The sequence below is a fragment of the Ixodes scapularis genome, unplaced genomic scaffold (assembly GCF_016920785.2).
Source record: "Ixodes scapularis isolate PalLabHiFi unplaced genomic scaffold, ASM1692078v2 PGA_scaffold4__175_contigs__length_147842914, whole genome shotgun sequence".
NCBI lineage: Eukaryota > Metazoa > Arthropoda > Arachnida > Ixodida > Ixodidae > Ixodes > Ixodes scapularis.
The window spans coordinates 70431461-70447589 of record NW_024609879.1 but is presented as its reverse complement, the minus strand read 5'-3'; the positions used below and the strand labels follow the sequence as shown (position 1 = coordinate 70447589).

At 43.1% G+C, this 16129-nt stretch overlaps 1 protein-coding gene across 1 annotated transcript in view; it reads right to left on the bottom strand.

Annotated features, from left to right (window-relative positions):
* The window catches only part of LOC121837620, a 34592-nt gene extending 25997 nt beyond the window's left edge, over positions 1-8595 (bottom strand). The window contains exons 1-3 of the mRNA XM_042293310.1: positions 8550-8595; positions 5821-5892; positions 3470-3591 (exon numbers count right to left, since the gene is read on the bottom strand). Of these exons, the coding sequence (XP_042149244.1) occupies positions 3470-3591; positions 5821-5892; positions 8550-8595 (240 nt within the window). The remainder of the gene's footprint in view (positions 1-3469; positions 3592-5820; positions 5893-8549) is intronic.
* Between the last annotated feature and the right edge of the window lie 7534 nt (positions 8596-16129).

Sequence of the window (16129 nt, the reverse complement as noted above, 5' to 3'; positions counted from 1 at the left end):
ACTGGGACTCAAATGAGTCTCTTGCAAGCACAGCGCTCGTGGCTTGTACTCCTCCAGAAGATGCTCTACATCGTCCAGGTTTCTTAGAAGGCCACGGAAGTTCCACTGTACGAGTATTGAAGCAATTTTAGGGACAAAAAACCGGAGCAGATGGAAAGGTGAGTCAGTTGTTTCACTTTGGAGGAATTACAGGTTTTTTTATTTTTATTTCTTAGTAGTCTGCCACTCCATCTCGCCCTGGTCAGAACCCGGAGTCAACGAGGGGGCAGACAAGGCAGCGCTAGTGTTTTCCTGAGCCTTGCAGGCAGACTTGCCTGCTGGCCTGGGAGGGTCCGTGCCGCGAGGCCCCGATCCGCGGCCACGACCAGAACTGGGTGGAAGGGTGGTTGATGAACTGGGGAGGGGTTCTACCCCATACATCTGTTCCACCTCGTTTCCCGACAAGGGAGCTGCATGCGACCCACACAGCTCCTTGGTTCCTGGCTGTCTCTCCAGAGACTGAGGCTGAGGAACTTGCTTTTTCTCCTCCATAGGAGTGCGGCCTGTGTTGACAGGTACAGCCAGTGCTGGCCTGTCCTGAGCAGAGGAGTCAGCTGGAGCGCCCTCTCCGCGAGAAGGGTGAGCCCGCTGACCCTTTGCCACCGTCTTGAAAGGGAGGGCGGGCACGGCTATCGCCGGCCCGTCCTTGCCCAGGGGAGCAGCATGCTGCCTCTGTTGTGGGGATGGGGCCTTTAGGTCGGCAACCAAGATCTCAGGAGAGACCTGAGTGACCTTTGTTTCCGAGCGTGGTGCGGGCCCCTGCGCACCACCTCGGCATAACCTCCCTTAGAAAGGAAGGAAAAGCGCTTTTTTGCAGCTGCGTACGACTGTTTTCTTTAACCTTAATTGCGAGGATGTCCTTCTCTTGCTTCCAGAGGGGGCAGCTTAGGTAGTAGGCAGGATGTGGTCCTCTGCAATTTGCGCAGTGTGCCTCTGCCTCGCAACCATCAGACACGTGACCCTCATTTCCACACGTGGCACATGTCTCCTTCCCACGACAGCTGCGTGATCCGTGGCCAAAGCGCTGGCAACGGAAACACCGCTGGGGGTTGGGGATGTATGGGCGGATGCGACAGTTGAGGTAACCGGCTTTGACCGTCTCTGGGAGTGCCCGTCTTTCAAAAGGGAGAATAACATGTTTTGAAGGGATATTTTCACCATTCTTGCGGAACACTATACGTCTGACATCGACGACACCTGAGCATCGACGACCACTGAACCTGAAGAAGTTCATCTTCATTGGTGTAAAGAAAGGCTTCTTCAGACAGGACACCACGGACCGTGTTTAGTGTACGGTGAGGGCTCACCGACACCTCCACGTCCAGAACGTTGGTCAGTCTGAGAAGCGCTTCGCTTTGCTTTTTAGTGTTCACTTCAACAAGAAGGTCTTCCGAGTGCAGTTTCTTGGCCTTGTAAGAAAATCCAACAAGGTTTTCTAGCACTTTGGCGACAATAAAAGGTGACATCTTTGCTACAGGTTTTTGCTCGTCATGTGAGTGAATAACAAAAAACTTTGAAAATGTTTCTACAGTTTCTTTTTCAATGGTCTGTGGTTCTGGACGCTGCCTCTTAGAGGTTCGTCCCGAACCGGGTTTAGGGTTTGCGGAAGCCATGAAAGGCGGAGGGTGTTCAGAAACTGTGGCGCAACACCCACCACTGAGCCCAACAAGGGGGTAGGTAGCACCCCATAGCAAGTATGGCTTGGCTGGGTATGCTACACTAACAGTGCTACCAAGTAACTATAACCAAGTGTGGTTCGAGAAAGGTATCTGTCTCCACCCAAAGGTTAGCCCTTGCCGCCAAAGAAGGTGACAATGAAAAAGAGAAGAGCAGAGAAAGGCCAAAGAAGGGAGGGGATAGTAGAAGAAAAGGCGACTGACTGAATCATCCTGGTCGGGCCAAGCCAGGACACCCGTCTACGGGAAGCGGGGGCCGAAGTGGTGTATTGCCTCGCCCGGGGGGCCCCGAAGGGTCCAAACCTACCCCGGGCTTGGCTCAACCACCAGGATGCCCTTTTCCCCGGACACGAGAAAGCCACGCACAGCCAGACGTGGGCGGGCGAACCCGCATGGCTCGGGGTCCGTGGAGACGCCACTCTCCAAACACCTGCTTTCACAGGTGCCCCCTGCGGGGGACTGCACGATCAATCGCTGATGAAAAACTGCATTGACAACGAAGACGTGACAAACGTCTGCGTCACCGATGTTGCTAGCTTCGCCAACGAAAACGCCGCAACCATCTCATTCTCCTGTGAGAACTAGAGCCAATAAATATTCCCATAGTACAGAAACTTCCAAGCTTCCCCTCAGAACCGAATCGTGGCGCAACAATCGCCATCCCCAACATGGCACTGCCCTGTGCGGCCGAAACGAAGCGCGTATAGTGTCGCGTTCGTTGTGGTGCGAGCTTTCAAGTTCACTTTCCTGATCTGTAGAGACACAGGTATGCTTTTATTAAAGTTGTTTTCTTTGTTCCGAACAGCGCGTGACTTGCTCCTCGCTGGCTCGTATCTCTCTTTCGACTCGAAGCAGATCGAAGTCCAGTGTTATGGGCTTAGCCTCTAAGGCGTAGAGTTCCCAACGCAGCGCCAGCGCAACCAGAACGACCAAACGAGCCGGCAATCTTTTGGGCGAACCAGATTAGCGGATCCTTAATACAAAAAAAAAAAAAAAATAGAAAAGAACTACGAATCTTCCGTTCTGTCCTATCGCATCGATTCCCTAGAGGTACGAAAGGGGGTAATTTTTTAGTGGCCGACTGAAAAATCCCGCACCTGGTTGATCCAGCCAATCAAAACTGGATTCTGTGAGATTTACTTCTGGTAAGCGGACTGGAATGGACTTGGTACTGGGGAACATTCAGTGACTAGTAAGAATGAACCAACCCAAAATACTTGTCGTTTGGCGCGAGGATACTTCAACATATCTTTTACTCCCAAACTTGAACTACACAGTCAGTCTCGGACGTTCGTCTTGCCGGCGTATCGGTAGTCATTTACTTCATCCGAAGTGTACGTATTCGGAAAGTCAACCAAACTTCTAGTCTCACAATAGCAAATCGAAGCACGCTGCGCTGGGGCTAGCGATCGCGGAGGTATAAATCTTAATGGCAGTGCCTTGCCCAATCATATTGGCCAGCCGCACTTTGGACGACCGTCAAGGCAGCGTCACATGGTCTCAAGAGGAATTTTTTTCCAGTGTCAATTACGCAAGTAAATTTAGACCTCTTATTTTAGTCATGTTTTCAACAATATTATTCGCGAAATTAACAATACCTGTGTCAGCACACTATTTGCCGTTTATATGCGTAGTTAATTATACATTTCTTATTCAGATAATTACGGAGCGTTAGAAGGTCAGGTCGACTACATACTGTCAATATTTGAAAAGTCGTCACTTTCCTGTTTGCAATTTCATACAAATTTACTTACCTTTTCCACAAACTTGCGTAAATAATCAGACACATGTTTTTTTTTCGTTAGACGTTTCTTGTGCCCTGTACTATAAAGTATATAAAGTTCAAGTTGGGCTGAACCTCCAACATATAAATCACCTGGAAAACAGGGTTGTTTTTAAAGAGAATATCATCTACTCGGTTTAAAATTTTAGAAAACTTTAAACATAAATAATTAAAGCCGTTTACAACTCCCTGTAAAGCCAAATTAGAGCGCAGCTTTCGAGGAGGAGGAGGGAAAGGTACGGAGAGGGGGCTATGCCTCTCCGTACCTTCACCTTTTCGCTAAATTTAGCGGAAACAATTTTTTCGCTAAATTTCGCGGGGAAAATGTTCTGCTAGATTTAGCGGGGAAAATTTTCCGCAAGATTTTGCGGGGAAATTTTTCCCCTAAATTTAGCGTGGAATTTTTTCCGCTAGATTTAGCGGGTAAATTTACCTATCATGTACCGCGCGGCTACGCCGACGGCGACGGCGACGCCGACACCGCTTAAGCCGGATACGGGCGCCTAAGAGCTGTGCTCTGAGATGCTTAATATTAATGTTCTTTCAAATACAACAAAGCCAGGAAGGCAACAACTATTCTGTCTCACATTGTCTCTTTTTTTTACATTCACACTAAGTTGTGGCTTAATTGCTTGTGACTAGCTTTTGTTTTGAACTATAAAAGTGTTTTTTTTTTTTAACTAAAATATTATCTAAAATACTCCAGTTTAGAATCCTGGGATTATCTATGTCTGGCACTTGAAAAAAAAAAAACTGTTTCGGATGTGAATCGCCAAAGCATCATCTGAAAGAATCACCCCACTCATCTCGTTAGAAAACACATAAATAGATTAGACAAGCAAATAATTCACATTAAACCAAGAGGATCAATCTGGTGATAAAGGCTACGGAAGTCACATGTGTTCAAATCGGTGCGACGGCGCGTCCAAATTTTCTTTAAATCCACGTATCCTTGCAGTTTCGGTGTCTACAAAAAGGTATTATTATTAATTTATTCGGTTTTGTTGTTTACCAATATATGCCTCCAACGTCACACACTCCAAAATTTAGATTTCTGTGCTCTTATGGCAAGGAACTAAAAAAAAAAGTCAAATGGGTAAATTCTTAACCGATGATTTCCGCGCGGAAACAACCCCGATTTTGAGCCTTAGAGCCGCAAACGTACGCGCGTGTACTTTCCTGATAATTTCGCCCATGTGAATTGTGTTTATGAGTAACATTTAGGTACGCAAGCAGTCTTTGTCAAGTTCGTTTTGTTTTATTTTGTTTTGCTCACATTGTAAGTTATAAAATCGTTTCATTGTGGTTTATGAACGCTGGATTTGCTTAATATTCGCCCTAAAAAAAGCAATTTTCAGTTTAACTCAAGAATAATGGTATTCCATTTAATCTCTAGTAGAAACATCTGGAAAATTTGGCGATTCGGAAATGCTAGGCACAGTGATAACGGTATATCTTGACTGACTCAGGTAGTGATTAATCCAACTGGGCCACAATTTCGCTTGGAAAACATCAAATATCTCACGAATCGAATAAACGTTTTCTGCGAAACTGCTCAATATCGAACTGTTCACGCGAGAGGGAGCATACTAGTAGAATAAATCTTGGCTAGAGGAATTCTTCATCAGTTGAGCATGCTCGATAATATTTTTCTCGTCCATCCGTCCCCACAACACTACTCTCAGTAAAGTTGAGTGGCCGAATAAAAAGGTATGAGCGGCATCGGGTAAAAACAGGATATTTAGCCATTCATTGTTTCTGCAGCAAGGTGTTTTAGAGCGCACCTCTTGGGTGCCCATGTCCGGCTCGAGCGGCGTCGGCGTAACCGCGCGGTGCATTATGGGAAATGTCCCATAATGCACCGCGCGGGGAGGAGGGGGAGGACGAGGGGGAGCGAGGGAAGGGGGAAAAGGAGGATGAAAGGGAGGGGAGGAGGAGGAGGGGTGGGTGAAGTAGAAGGAGGGAAGGAGCTTGTAGCAGGAGGAGCAATAGGAGGGAGGAGGAGTAGCAGGGAGGATGAGGAGGTGGGGTATACCCCCTCCAGTACCCTTCCCTCCTCCTCCTCCAATTCAGCGTTACAGGGTGTTAATAACGTCCTAATTTTTTTGTCGCTATCACACTTCATGCCTTAATTACGCTAATATTCGACGTCACAAGACCTTTCTTCTATATATAGTATTATCGCAAAACTTGTGTTGTTTAAGGCAAGATCACAAATTATATCGTAAGCTCAGTATATTAAGAAAAGCTGCACCTTTTTATTCTCGCGAAAGAACCCTCACTTAACCAGTAAGCAAATTAACACTTAAAGTAAATACTCACGTTTTATTCTTACTAGCGAGGTTGCACTATTCGTTTTTGCATCGCCATCAAGGTTTGCGTATAACGACGTCCCTGAAAAAAAAAACCCATTAAAGCAAGTGCATCGGTTGAGAAGTAGCAATGTGTTTGAACATAAAATTCTCGTTAAAAGAATAAATTACCACCACACTCTCCAAAATTTCAATACTGTATCGTAATTTGAAGAAAACTGATTGTATTCTCATTTATAAAATACCATAAATAGATTAAAAAGATTCAGTGAGACATAACTCACGAGCTCTGCTCTCTTCAATGTAGCATAAACAAGCCCTGAAGACGCTATTGTTTTTACATCCCACTCCGCACACTAGGCCTCCTGACGCAACTTGTTAGGGACGTTTATATATAGATGCCTGGGAAGGCGTCTATAAAGAAACGTCCATATTCACATATGTCATAAAACGGTAAAACTAAAACCAGAGAGGCTTTATGGTTTCTTGTAACTTTCCCTGTCAATGGTTTAAAGTCTAAATTTTTCAAGTGCTGAGTGCATTATTTGGTAAATATAAGCGGCTACTCCAGTCAAAAACAGGCATGCGTTGTTATTCCCGTGAATAGGCAATCCCATCTAACTCACAAGAAAAAATATATTCGCCAGATATTGCCTCTAGACATTATCCAGTAACACATTGTGATTTCACAGCTGCCCTGGTTATGGTACGTCCTTTTTGCGTTTTTATCAACCTCGCCTTCGGACTTGACTGCGCTTCAAAGCTCTCCTCACGGAAGGGGCGTAGAGGAAAAAAACACTGAAATCGTGATGTGATTTATTATTGCCGACCACGATTATGAAACTTAAATTAGGTTTTTGTTACTGTAAGCATTTATGAGCAATTTTAAAGATGCATAATCTCGGGTTGTTTTGTTGTTTTTTTGTTTTTTTTATCTTAATTATCCGACACAGGCGCGTGTTTTTTTTTTCTATTTCACCCGTTTCCAAATAGAATAAATTTAAGGGTGTCAAGAAGCGAAGGTACTCAGACAAGCTGGTTAGGGACAAAAAAATCAAATTTGGGGGTTTTTACGCGCCAAACCAACGACGGGCATCTGGCACGCCCCAGCGGAGGACTGAGGATTAATTTCGACCACCTGGGGATCTTTCGACGTGCAACCGAAAGCTCGGTTACACGGCGCCTTCACCGCAAAAAGCCTCCGTCAAATTGCGGGCACCTCGGCCGGGATTCGAACCCGACACACGGGGATGGGTAGGCCGACGCTCTCGCGTTGGAGCCACCGAGGCGGCTAGCTGGTTAGGGAACAGCGTAACCTAAATCGGAAGACACTCAGAACAAACCGAACGACACAAAATCCGTCGGATATTTTATTTAAATCTGTCTCCGAGTTTAGATTATGAGTTCATATCAATGTCCGAAAATAAAGGACTCCAAGAACCTTTTATTATAAGCAAAAAAGCAAAACCACGTGGTTATTCACCGTGAACAAATATGCATGCAATTACACTCATGTGTTGTTTACCACCGAGCGCATGTGTGTACAATTATTAACGAAGTAAAACGACAACTTATTTCAAAATGGCTATGTGCCAGATGAAAATAAATTTGAGGTTTATTATCGCCAGTTGGCGCTGAGCGCGCTAGGGAACGCAAGGCAAAATGCAGTGAATGGGCTCTCGCGTGCTTAGTGGAAGAGAGCCATCAACGTGATATTGTTTTACATTTTGCAGTAAACTGTTCAGAAATTACAACTGTGCCTGTCAACTTTTTGCTTTTGAACCAATATTTTGAGGCATTACTTTCATATTTCTTTGTTTAATTTGACGTTTTACCCATAATACTAAAAAAGCACGTTTTCGGGAATGAACTCTTTTCTTCTTTATTGCGTTCCTAGTTTTATATCTTAATTTTCTGTTCAAAAACTACAGTCAACAACTTTTGCATGGAAAAGTACATGGCAAAATACGCAGGAATTTTTATACTCTGCGAGCCTACGCAGAGGTTAGCATTACAGTGTGTAAAGTGAACTGCCCTCCGTTTACGCGCAACTGAATGAGTAATTGTTTACAACACATTTTGAGTACATTTTTACGGTCTACGCCCTCCTTGTCGACTCAGTAAATTAGGATATTGCCATCAGGTGATTGTTCGACATTAAGATGCTAGATAAGTATTTCAATTTCTGGTTTTTATTATTTTTCAGCAGATATTATTTGATCACGTTCTGCTAGCCTTCAACAAAAAGGTTACGCCTTCTGTGATGATGTAAATCAAACACAGCAAAACGCTGTCTGCAACGAAAAGTCCACGACTTAGCACACTAGTCTTGTTTGTGGTCGTACTTCCCGAGCGCCCATGTCCGGCTAGTCGACTTTGTTACACACCGTCTTTAGTGTGCATTTTCGCCTTCATGATCCTTTGCTTTTCGTTTTTATAACTTCTGTTTTCTCCTTATTTCAACAGTTTAATTTCAATTAAAAGAAACGTCCCTTAATGCTCCACCACAGTAGCGACTGATTCGATTACCCTAACCATAAATAAACCTGTGTAAAAATGCAAGTCATGGTCGTTGACGCACAATAGGTTCTGATTACTGACTGTAGCAGTCTATAACCGTTTTATGGGCGTGCGCATAGAATTTCAGATATATGGTTTTCGTTTGTCTATTTGAGAAACTGAAGTAAAGAAACACACCAAGAAAAAAGTTTCGCGTTACAGCTCGGTCAGAAAACTTACCATACGCCAAGGCACAAAGCACAAGGAATACTTTAAGAAGAACCATGGTCGGTGTTCTTTTTTTTCTGAGAGATGTGGCAAAGACCGTTCGCCGGCCGTATATATACTATTTCAACGTATGACATTTGAAAAAGGCGAAAACCTTTCTCGCTCGTCTTTGATCATTGACAGGGTCTTACGCACTTGCAGATAATCGAAAGTTATGTTTCCTTTGGTATAACCTTTTCTTGATAAGGTTGGAAGTTCTCATGAAAATGTGAAATCCCACGTTTGTTGTAGACATAACGGGCAGTTCATTTTACTTAAAAAAATGGCAGCTCATGTAGACGGGTGAATAACGGGGTGGGACTTCGTAAGCCAGCTCGCTACCTTCCTGCATTATTCGTTTACTGACTTTTATATAATGACTTTGACATGGGTACTCTAATGCTTTACAGTGTATTCCCGTTGATTCAGTTCTATCCCCTTTGGCCTATAATGGAAAAAAGTATAGAATTTTAGTATATTTAGTCTTTACTTCAGTCATAAATGGCACATCTTTGAGGTGGAAGAGATAAAACCACCACACCAGTTCATTTGCAAGCAGCAGTCTATGAAAAAAAGCAACGCCACAGTCATCCGATCCACAAAGGAATATCTATAAGGGGAAAAAAGGAAACAAACTTCTTACTTTATTTAGATTCCATGTGAACGACAAAGGAGGTGTGTGCGGGGCAATTTCCGACTTCTTATGACCTCAGAAAGTTAATTTAGAAGTGCGTAGTTTACGGTTCGGTAGATACAGGACATGATTACAAATGATAAAAACCGAATAATTTAGTTTACCTACAGAACCGTCTGAGAGGGCACGGCAACTATAAAAGATAAAACATAAATTCAGAAAACCAGCTGCAAAAAGCACGTAATCACGAACACGACAAAACACTTCCATGCCATTTAGAACAACGAGAAACCACGTGTGCGGAGCTTAATACAAAGAAATCGTGGACGTGGTTTCAAGAAAGCCATATTTGCGGTTTTCGTGAACTATATACACGTGTTTCTAAACAAGAAGCGTGGAACAAGTTTAACTTCAAATATTCTTCGATTTTTAGTTGAGTTTTGCAAATGCGCCTTAAAAGAAGCAAAGCGCATAAAACACGACACTTGTTATTTCGATCCGGATAAGCATCGTACCGGCGTGCAGTCGTGAATCACTACTGCAAGGTGCATATGAAATGCCACAATCCAGCTGTGGAACGGCACTTGCATTGCGTTAAGGCTGACTAACTTCCGGCTTCATAAAAATGCACATTACGCAATTACAAAAAAAAAATGTAAAGCTTGTTTCACACTATTCATAGCTTGGACGTTACGTCATTGAGTCCTGCTGGTGAACTTTCCCACCTGTGCCTGTCAACTAAAACAATTCAAAGGGCGCGGATTGCATGTTGCAGGAAGCACGCTCTCGGCAGCAAGGCCGCAACAATGGCTGCTGTTCGAAAGTCAGTGCAAGTGATATGTTATGTGGAAAAATGGAATTTAGTCTACCCAAATCACGTAAATGTTTTTGTTGAAAGGATATTTGCAATTTCTCTGAAATACTGTAAACGACAGTTTTCGCGGGCTCAATATTTTGCGATTTAGGTAAAAGCTGAAGTTTTAGAATTGTTCGCGGATTCTAATTTCCCCGACCCGGTGAGATCTCAATATACATTCCAATGTGTTTACATTTTACCGGAATTGTTCGCAGGACCTATTTTTTAGCGAATTTATGGCGATTCGCGAAATTCGCGAAAATTGGCTCCTCGAGAAAATTAAGTCGTTTACAGTATATATTTATGTAGCTCATTTCATTTCATTTCTATAGCCAGAAATTTCCGCAGGCGCTTCTACTTCACTAAACTGTCCCCGTATTGCGATTGACTTATAACGTTTACGCCGTCCGCTAATTTCCGCCAAGGAGGAGCGTGTCGAGAAAAAAAAAAAAGTAACTTCGAATATTAAAAAAATAATGAGATAATAAGCGTCTTGCGGCTGCGACATAATAATAACTTTATCATTCTTGTCTGCTATTTCATGGGGACACTCCGACCTGAAGAAGAACATCGGAAACTCTAAACGATTTCCCAGTAGTAACAGCATGCATTTCTATAGTTTTTATAGTTACCTTGGAGCGCAATATAGTTAAGTACCTTCAAAGATAATTCTGGTGTGAGTGCGTATAAGACAAAAGACATATGCTATTATTAGTTCTTGATTCCGTACAGGACGTATCTAAGGATGGATTGTCAGCGTATTTGTTTCATGCACATAATTTTCTACACGTTGATTTATAAACACTTTCCTCGTGGTGTAATTTTGTAACCAATGAAAAGAGCAGATAAATTTAGAACCTGAAATAAACGTTTAATGAGTCGAACTTTTGCCTACAAACTTCCGTCGCCGACGCATGCTGCGTCGGCGACGGAAGAGTGACTGGCCCGAAGAAGCGCATTATCGCTGCTTTTATAGACGCGGCGCGTTAAGGAATGTTCTGAACAAGAACACGTTAACAGCCAAGAAAGGGGCTGTGAATTTATAGCAGAGAACACATTTAATAAAATAAAGAATCGAGGCCGAATTGAACTCAAGCCAGACTTTTGTCATTCTTAAATACTCTACCCAAGATACTGTATTTCAAAAACTTTTGTTATTACGCTCCTAACGAGCGTGTTGGTAAAGTACACTAGCTAACAAAAAGAATGAAACGTACAGAGGACGAAGCACTCGTCTGTGTTTCGTCTTCTCCATGTTTTATTATTTATGTTATCTAGTATATTTATTTAAATAATATTAATTTTTTTTTAGTGTCCACAAACAGTTGTAACGCCTTTTGTGTGGTGCACTGTTATTTCGTGTTTACAGCAACGCTATTTAAAATACATACATACACAGAATTATACAGACATTTGCAAGGACACAAATACAAGGTTGCAGACAAAATAAAGCCTTACACTAACTCTTGGTTGGATGAAATACATTTTTTCTAGGCCGACATGAAACTAACAATATCAAGAAAAATATCTACGTCACAATCGCAAATAACATTAAAGACAGACTGCATACGATAAAATGGCGATGATTCGCTACTTCTAGTAAAATAAAATGTTAAAAATGGCAACTAGCTCTGGACGGCACATGAAAGTCTATATTCATGAGTAAATTTTCAGTTTTAACAGTACCGTGCACTACCTTATGAAGACAATGAATGTCTCTAACAGCCCCCTTCGGTGATAGCCTGTCAAGGCTGAACAGAGACAGCAAGAAATCCCAACTAAATCACTGTTTCCGACCAATGCATCGGTCATAAATAATTTGCATAAATTTCTTCTGCAGACGCTCGATCATTTCAACTTGTGTTAAAGATAGTGAATTCCAACTAATTGAACCAAATTCAAGTCCTGAGCGCACAAGGCTACACAAAAGACACACTCAGATAATGGTGAAGTAAAAAAACTTTATAACCAAGTGATCATTCCCAAATTTTTTATTTCTGATACAACAATCTTAGAAACGTGCACAGTGAATGATAGAGTGCTATCAACATAGACGCCAAGGTCTCTTACCAGGGATACACGATCTATTTTGCTAACGTCGCACTCGTTGCGAGACGCTGTAAGACGGGCTGTCGACGATGCTGACGCAAGGTAGGTAATGCGCAAATGACGGGGAGCAAGGACGGGTGCGATTGCTGCTCTGCCCATTTTTTTGGCAGACAACAATTTTTGCACGGTGCGTCATGTTCTCGTCAGTTTTTCTGGAAGTGCCTAGATATTCAGATAGCAGAATACAACTTCATGCAGTCTGGAAAAAGCAGTTACAAATGCAGGGTTTGTTCGAGGCGCGCAAATCCTTCTGCGACGAGGCTTATCGGCGCTGAGACTGATGGTGCGGCTACGCCCAAAACAAGGAACGCGGAATTCAACAACGGCGGAAGCGACAACGGTGAATCGGCAGATGCAGAGATTTCTTGGGAAACCCTTCGTCTACTCATGGGGCTTTCATCTCGGCTTGAAGTTTTGACCGCTGAGGTTGAGCTGCTACGCGTGGACAACAGTGCACTACGAGTGGAAGTCTCCTAACTTCGCCAAGCAGTTGTGAGCGAGGCCCCCCCCCCCCCCCCCCCCCCCCATGGCAGGGGCTGCCAAAATAAAAACTCATGCGACGTTCTGCAGTCAATGACGCAGCCCTTTGTTTCTGTTGCTCTGGATACCCGACCCAAGTCTCTGACTCAGCGACAACGTCGTTATCTTCCCGTAAATAGCGCGGCTCATGGAATATCGTCATCATCTGCATATCCAGGCCACGGGGACACCGTGGACGCTGAAGGATTCAAAACTGTTACAAGAAAAAAAAGACAAAAAAACAGACCTGCCGAGCGAAAGAACGCCGGCAGCAAGCTGGGCTCTGTGCCTCTGCAACCCAGACGCCGAGGGCTCTTCGTCTCCCGGCTGGATCCTCAAACAACGGAAGTTGACATTACGGAATCCCTGGCAGGTGCTTTGAGAGGCAAGTCAGTGACGTGCACCAAGCTTGTAACGAAACACGATACCTATGCATCCTTTCACGTGGCTGTCGAGAACGATGACTTTGACGATATCAATGTACCCGACATTTGGCCAACCGGATGCCTTTTTCGCCCTTTTTTGGCATTCTTAGAGTCACGTCGGCGACAGTGGTCATTGTAAATGCTTAACCTTGTAACCTTTTACTGTGGAATGCACGCTTTACTACCAGAAAGTTCGCGGCCTTAGAACGAAGTGCCCCGAGTTTATGTCGGAAATTGTGGGCTATCCATACACCATTGTGTGCCTTACTGAAACTTGGAAAGAGGACTGTATCATTAGCTCTCAATATTTTCCTCCGTCATGTACAGTATTCCTGAACGACCGTGATTATGCCGTTATGGGCAGATATATGAAGGAGGTGTTTTAATCGCTAAGGACGCGTCGCTGTGTGCATGTAGAAGATGTGACCTCGAGACTTACCCGGAATGTGTATGGGTTCAGGTTACCTCCTGTCACGGGCTTAATTATCTAATAGGGAACTATGACTTTCCACCATACCTTGACTCAGAAGTTTTTGCTTCCTTTTTCAAAATCTAGAACAACAGCTTGATATGACGAAGTTCGCAGTTCAGATATATGATGGTTTTCATTTATCAGAAATTGACTGGCTGGCAAGTTGTGATTTGTTGGCGAGCAAGGTCACCAGCCCGAACAGATCGAACCTATTAGATCTTAGTTATTTTAATAGATTTTTACAAAGCAATATTATCCAGAATTCTGCGGGAAATATGCTTGGTTTGTTTTAGTTTCCTCGACAATTCTTTGTATCTTGTCAATTGTATCGTGCTAATCGTATCTTGCCCCTTAAATTTTCGTTGTGTCCTTTCTCTTTCCGCTGCGTCAACCAGGCTCTTGCAGCCAGGAATATTTTTGTACAGTGAGGGAAATTACCTTAATATGTACATACAAGCACTTGCAAAGCTATGCTTGGCAACCGATTTTGAATGATAATTGCGCGGATTCGGCTGCTGAGACTCCTACAACAGTAGATTCCAGCGCCATAGGTAAATACGTTCCTAAGCGTTTTATTCAGGCAAAAAAGTACCCGTCATGGTTTTCAAGGGAGCTCAGGCGTTTCTTACGACGTAAGCTTTATTATCGTCGTATAATAAAAAAAATTTGGACTGCATAAGTGGTACGCCAAATTCAGTCAGTGTCGTGCTTTGGCAAACGGGGTTTCAAACAAGACACCTATGCACATGGCTGTACTTGAGACCGACATGCACACGGAGCCAAACACTCTTGGAAGTATGTACCACCAAAAAAGGAACGAAACCATAATGTGGTCCCCATAAGAGATGATTCCGGTTACGCATGTGATCCAAGTAAAATTGTCAACAAGCTTGCAGTGCATTTTAAATAATGTTTGCGTCTGCGGCAGTCACTGACGGCAGCACGACGTGCCAAGGCACACTAGATTTTCTTTCTTTTACCCCATTTGACGAACTTCAAATTAAGGAAAGAATTTTTTTAAATGAAACCTAAGCTGTCTTGTGGTACATATGACATTCCCAGTCTTATTGTGAAAGGGTGTGCGGAGCTTCTGTCTTCTGTCTTATTACACATATTTAATTTATCACCTCGTTCAGGAATATTTCCCTCTATCTAGAAAAGCGCCGTAGTTGTTTCGAATCATAAATCAAGCGATCCTAGTACTGTAAATAACTACCGTCTCGTTTTATTATTGTGTGACTTTTCCAAGGTTTTTGCGATGGTAAGACACGAACGTCTGTACAGCTAATTCAGCCTAAAAATAAACCCTGAGCACCGCGGATTTTCGAAGGACAAGTCGGTTAAATCTAATCTGTGCTCGTTTGTTAGATTACACTGTTTCATTTCTCTGTGAAAATGCACAAGTCGATGCAATATAGTTTGATTTGACGAAGGCACTCGATAAGGTTGATCACAATACTCTTCATACCAAACTAGGTAGTTATGGTTTGTGTCCAACGTACTGCCATTGGTTTAAACGTTATCTCTCCTGTCGTGAAAATTATGTCCGTGTGTCAGGGCTCATGTCTAATGACATTTTGCCGCCTTCCGGAGTGCCCCAAGGAAGCAACCTTGGTCCACTTTTATTCTTGTTTTTTTTGTGAACGACATCTCTTACAGCGTGAAAAACTCTGAAGTGTTACTATTTGTCGACGACATCAAACTGCTTCGCTGTGTCCGTTCGCACTCGGAGTGAAAATTTCTTCTGGATGACGCGTTCACAATTTCAGGGTAGTGTTCTATGAACCATCTTTCGCTTAATGATCAAAAGACAAAAATAATGTCCCTGTCTAGAAAGCGAGATTTTCTTGTGTTTCCTTACACTATAGAAAGCAGTGTCATCTTACGAGTGTACGTCATTCGTGAACCTGGAATTTTTGTTGATTCATCTTTAACTTTTACTAATCATGTTTCAACTATATGTACTGCCTCTCTTAGAAATCTTGCGGTGATATGTCGTTTTACGAGGAAATTTTCTTCTGGTTATCTCGTGTGTTTGTTTCGCTGTTTAGTGCGTACAAAGATGGAGTTTGCTTCAATTATTTGGAATTGTATCAACTACACTGCGTCAAGCTCTATTCAGCGTGTTCCAAGACGCTTCATCGGCGTAATCTACGACAGGCTTTTTGGACGCAAGTGTTACTAGTACTACTAAAAAATTAGGGTAGCGCAACTTGCTTGATAGAAGGCGTTTTTATGATTTTATGTCCTTACATAAGATTGACAACGGAAGTATTGATTCATCACTTTTGTTAAGTACTGTTTGTTTTCATGTTCCCTTGCGATCAAGTCGGTTTCAGAGCCCGTTCTACCCCCTGACTTTATACGATACGTCTCCCTTAACAAGAATGCAGCTCGAATGTAACAGCCTTGACCAATCTGTCATAGACATTTTTAGTGACGTGACAACTTATCGACGAACACCGGAGTCGATCATTTGTTTTTAATATTGAATCTATGTGGCTGCCTGCATTTAATTTCCAATGACGAACTGTGTAC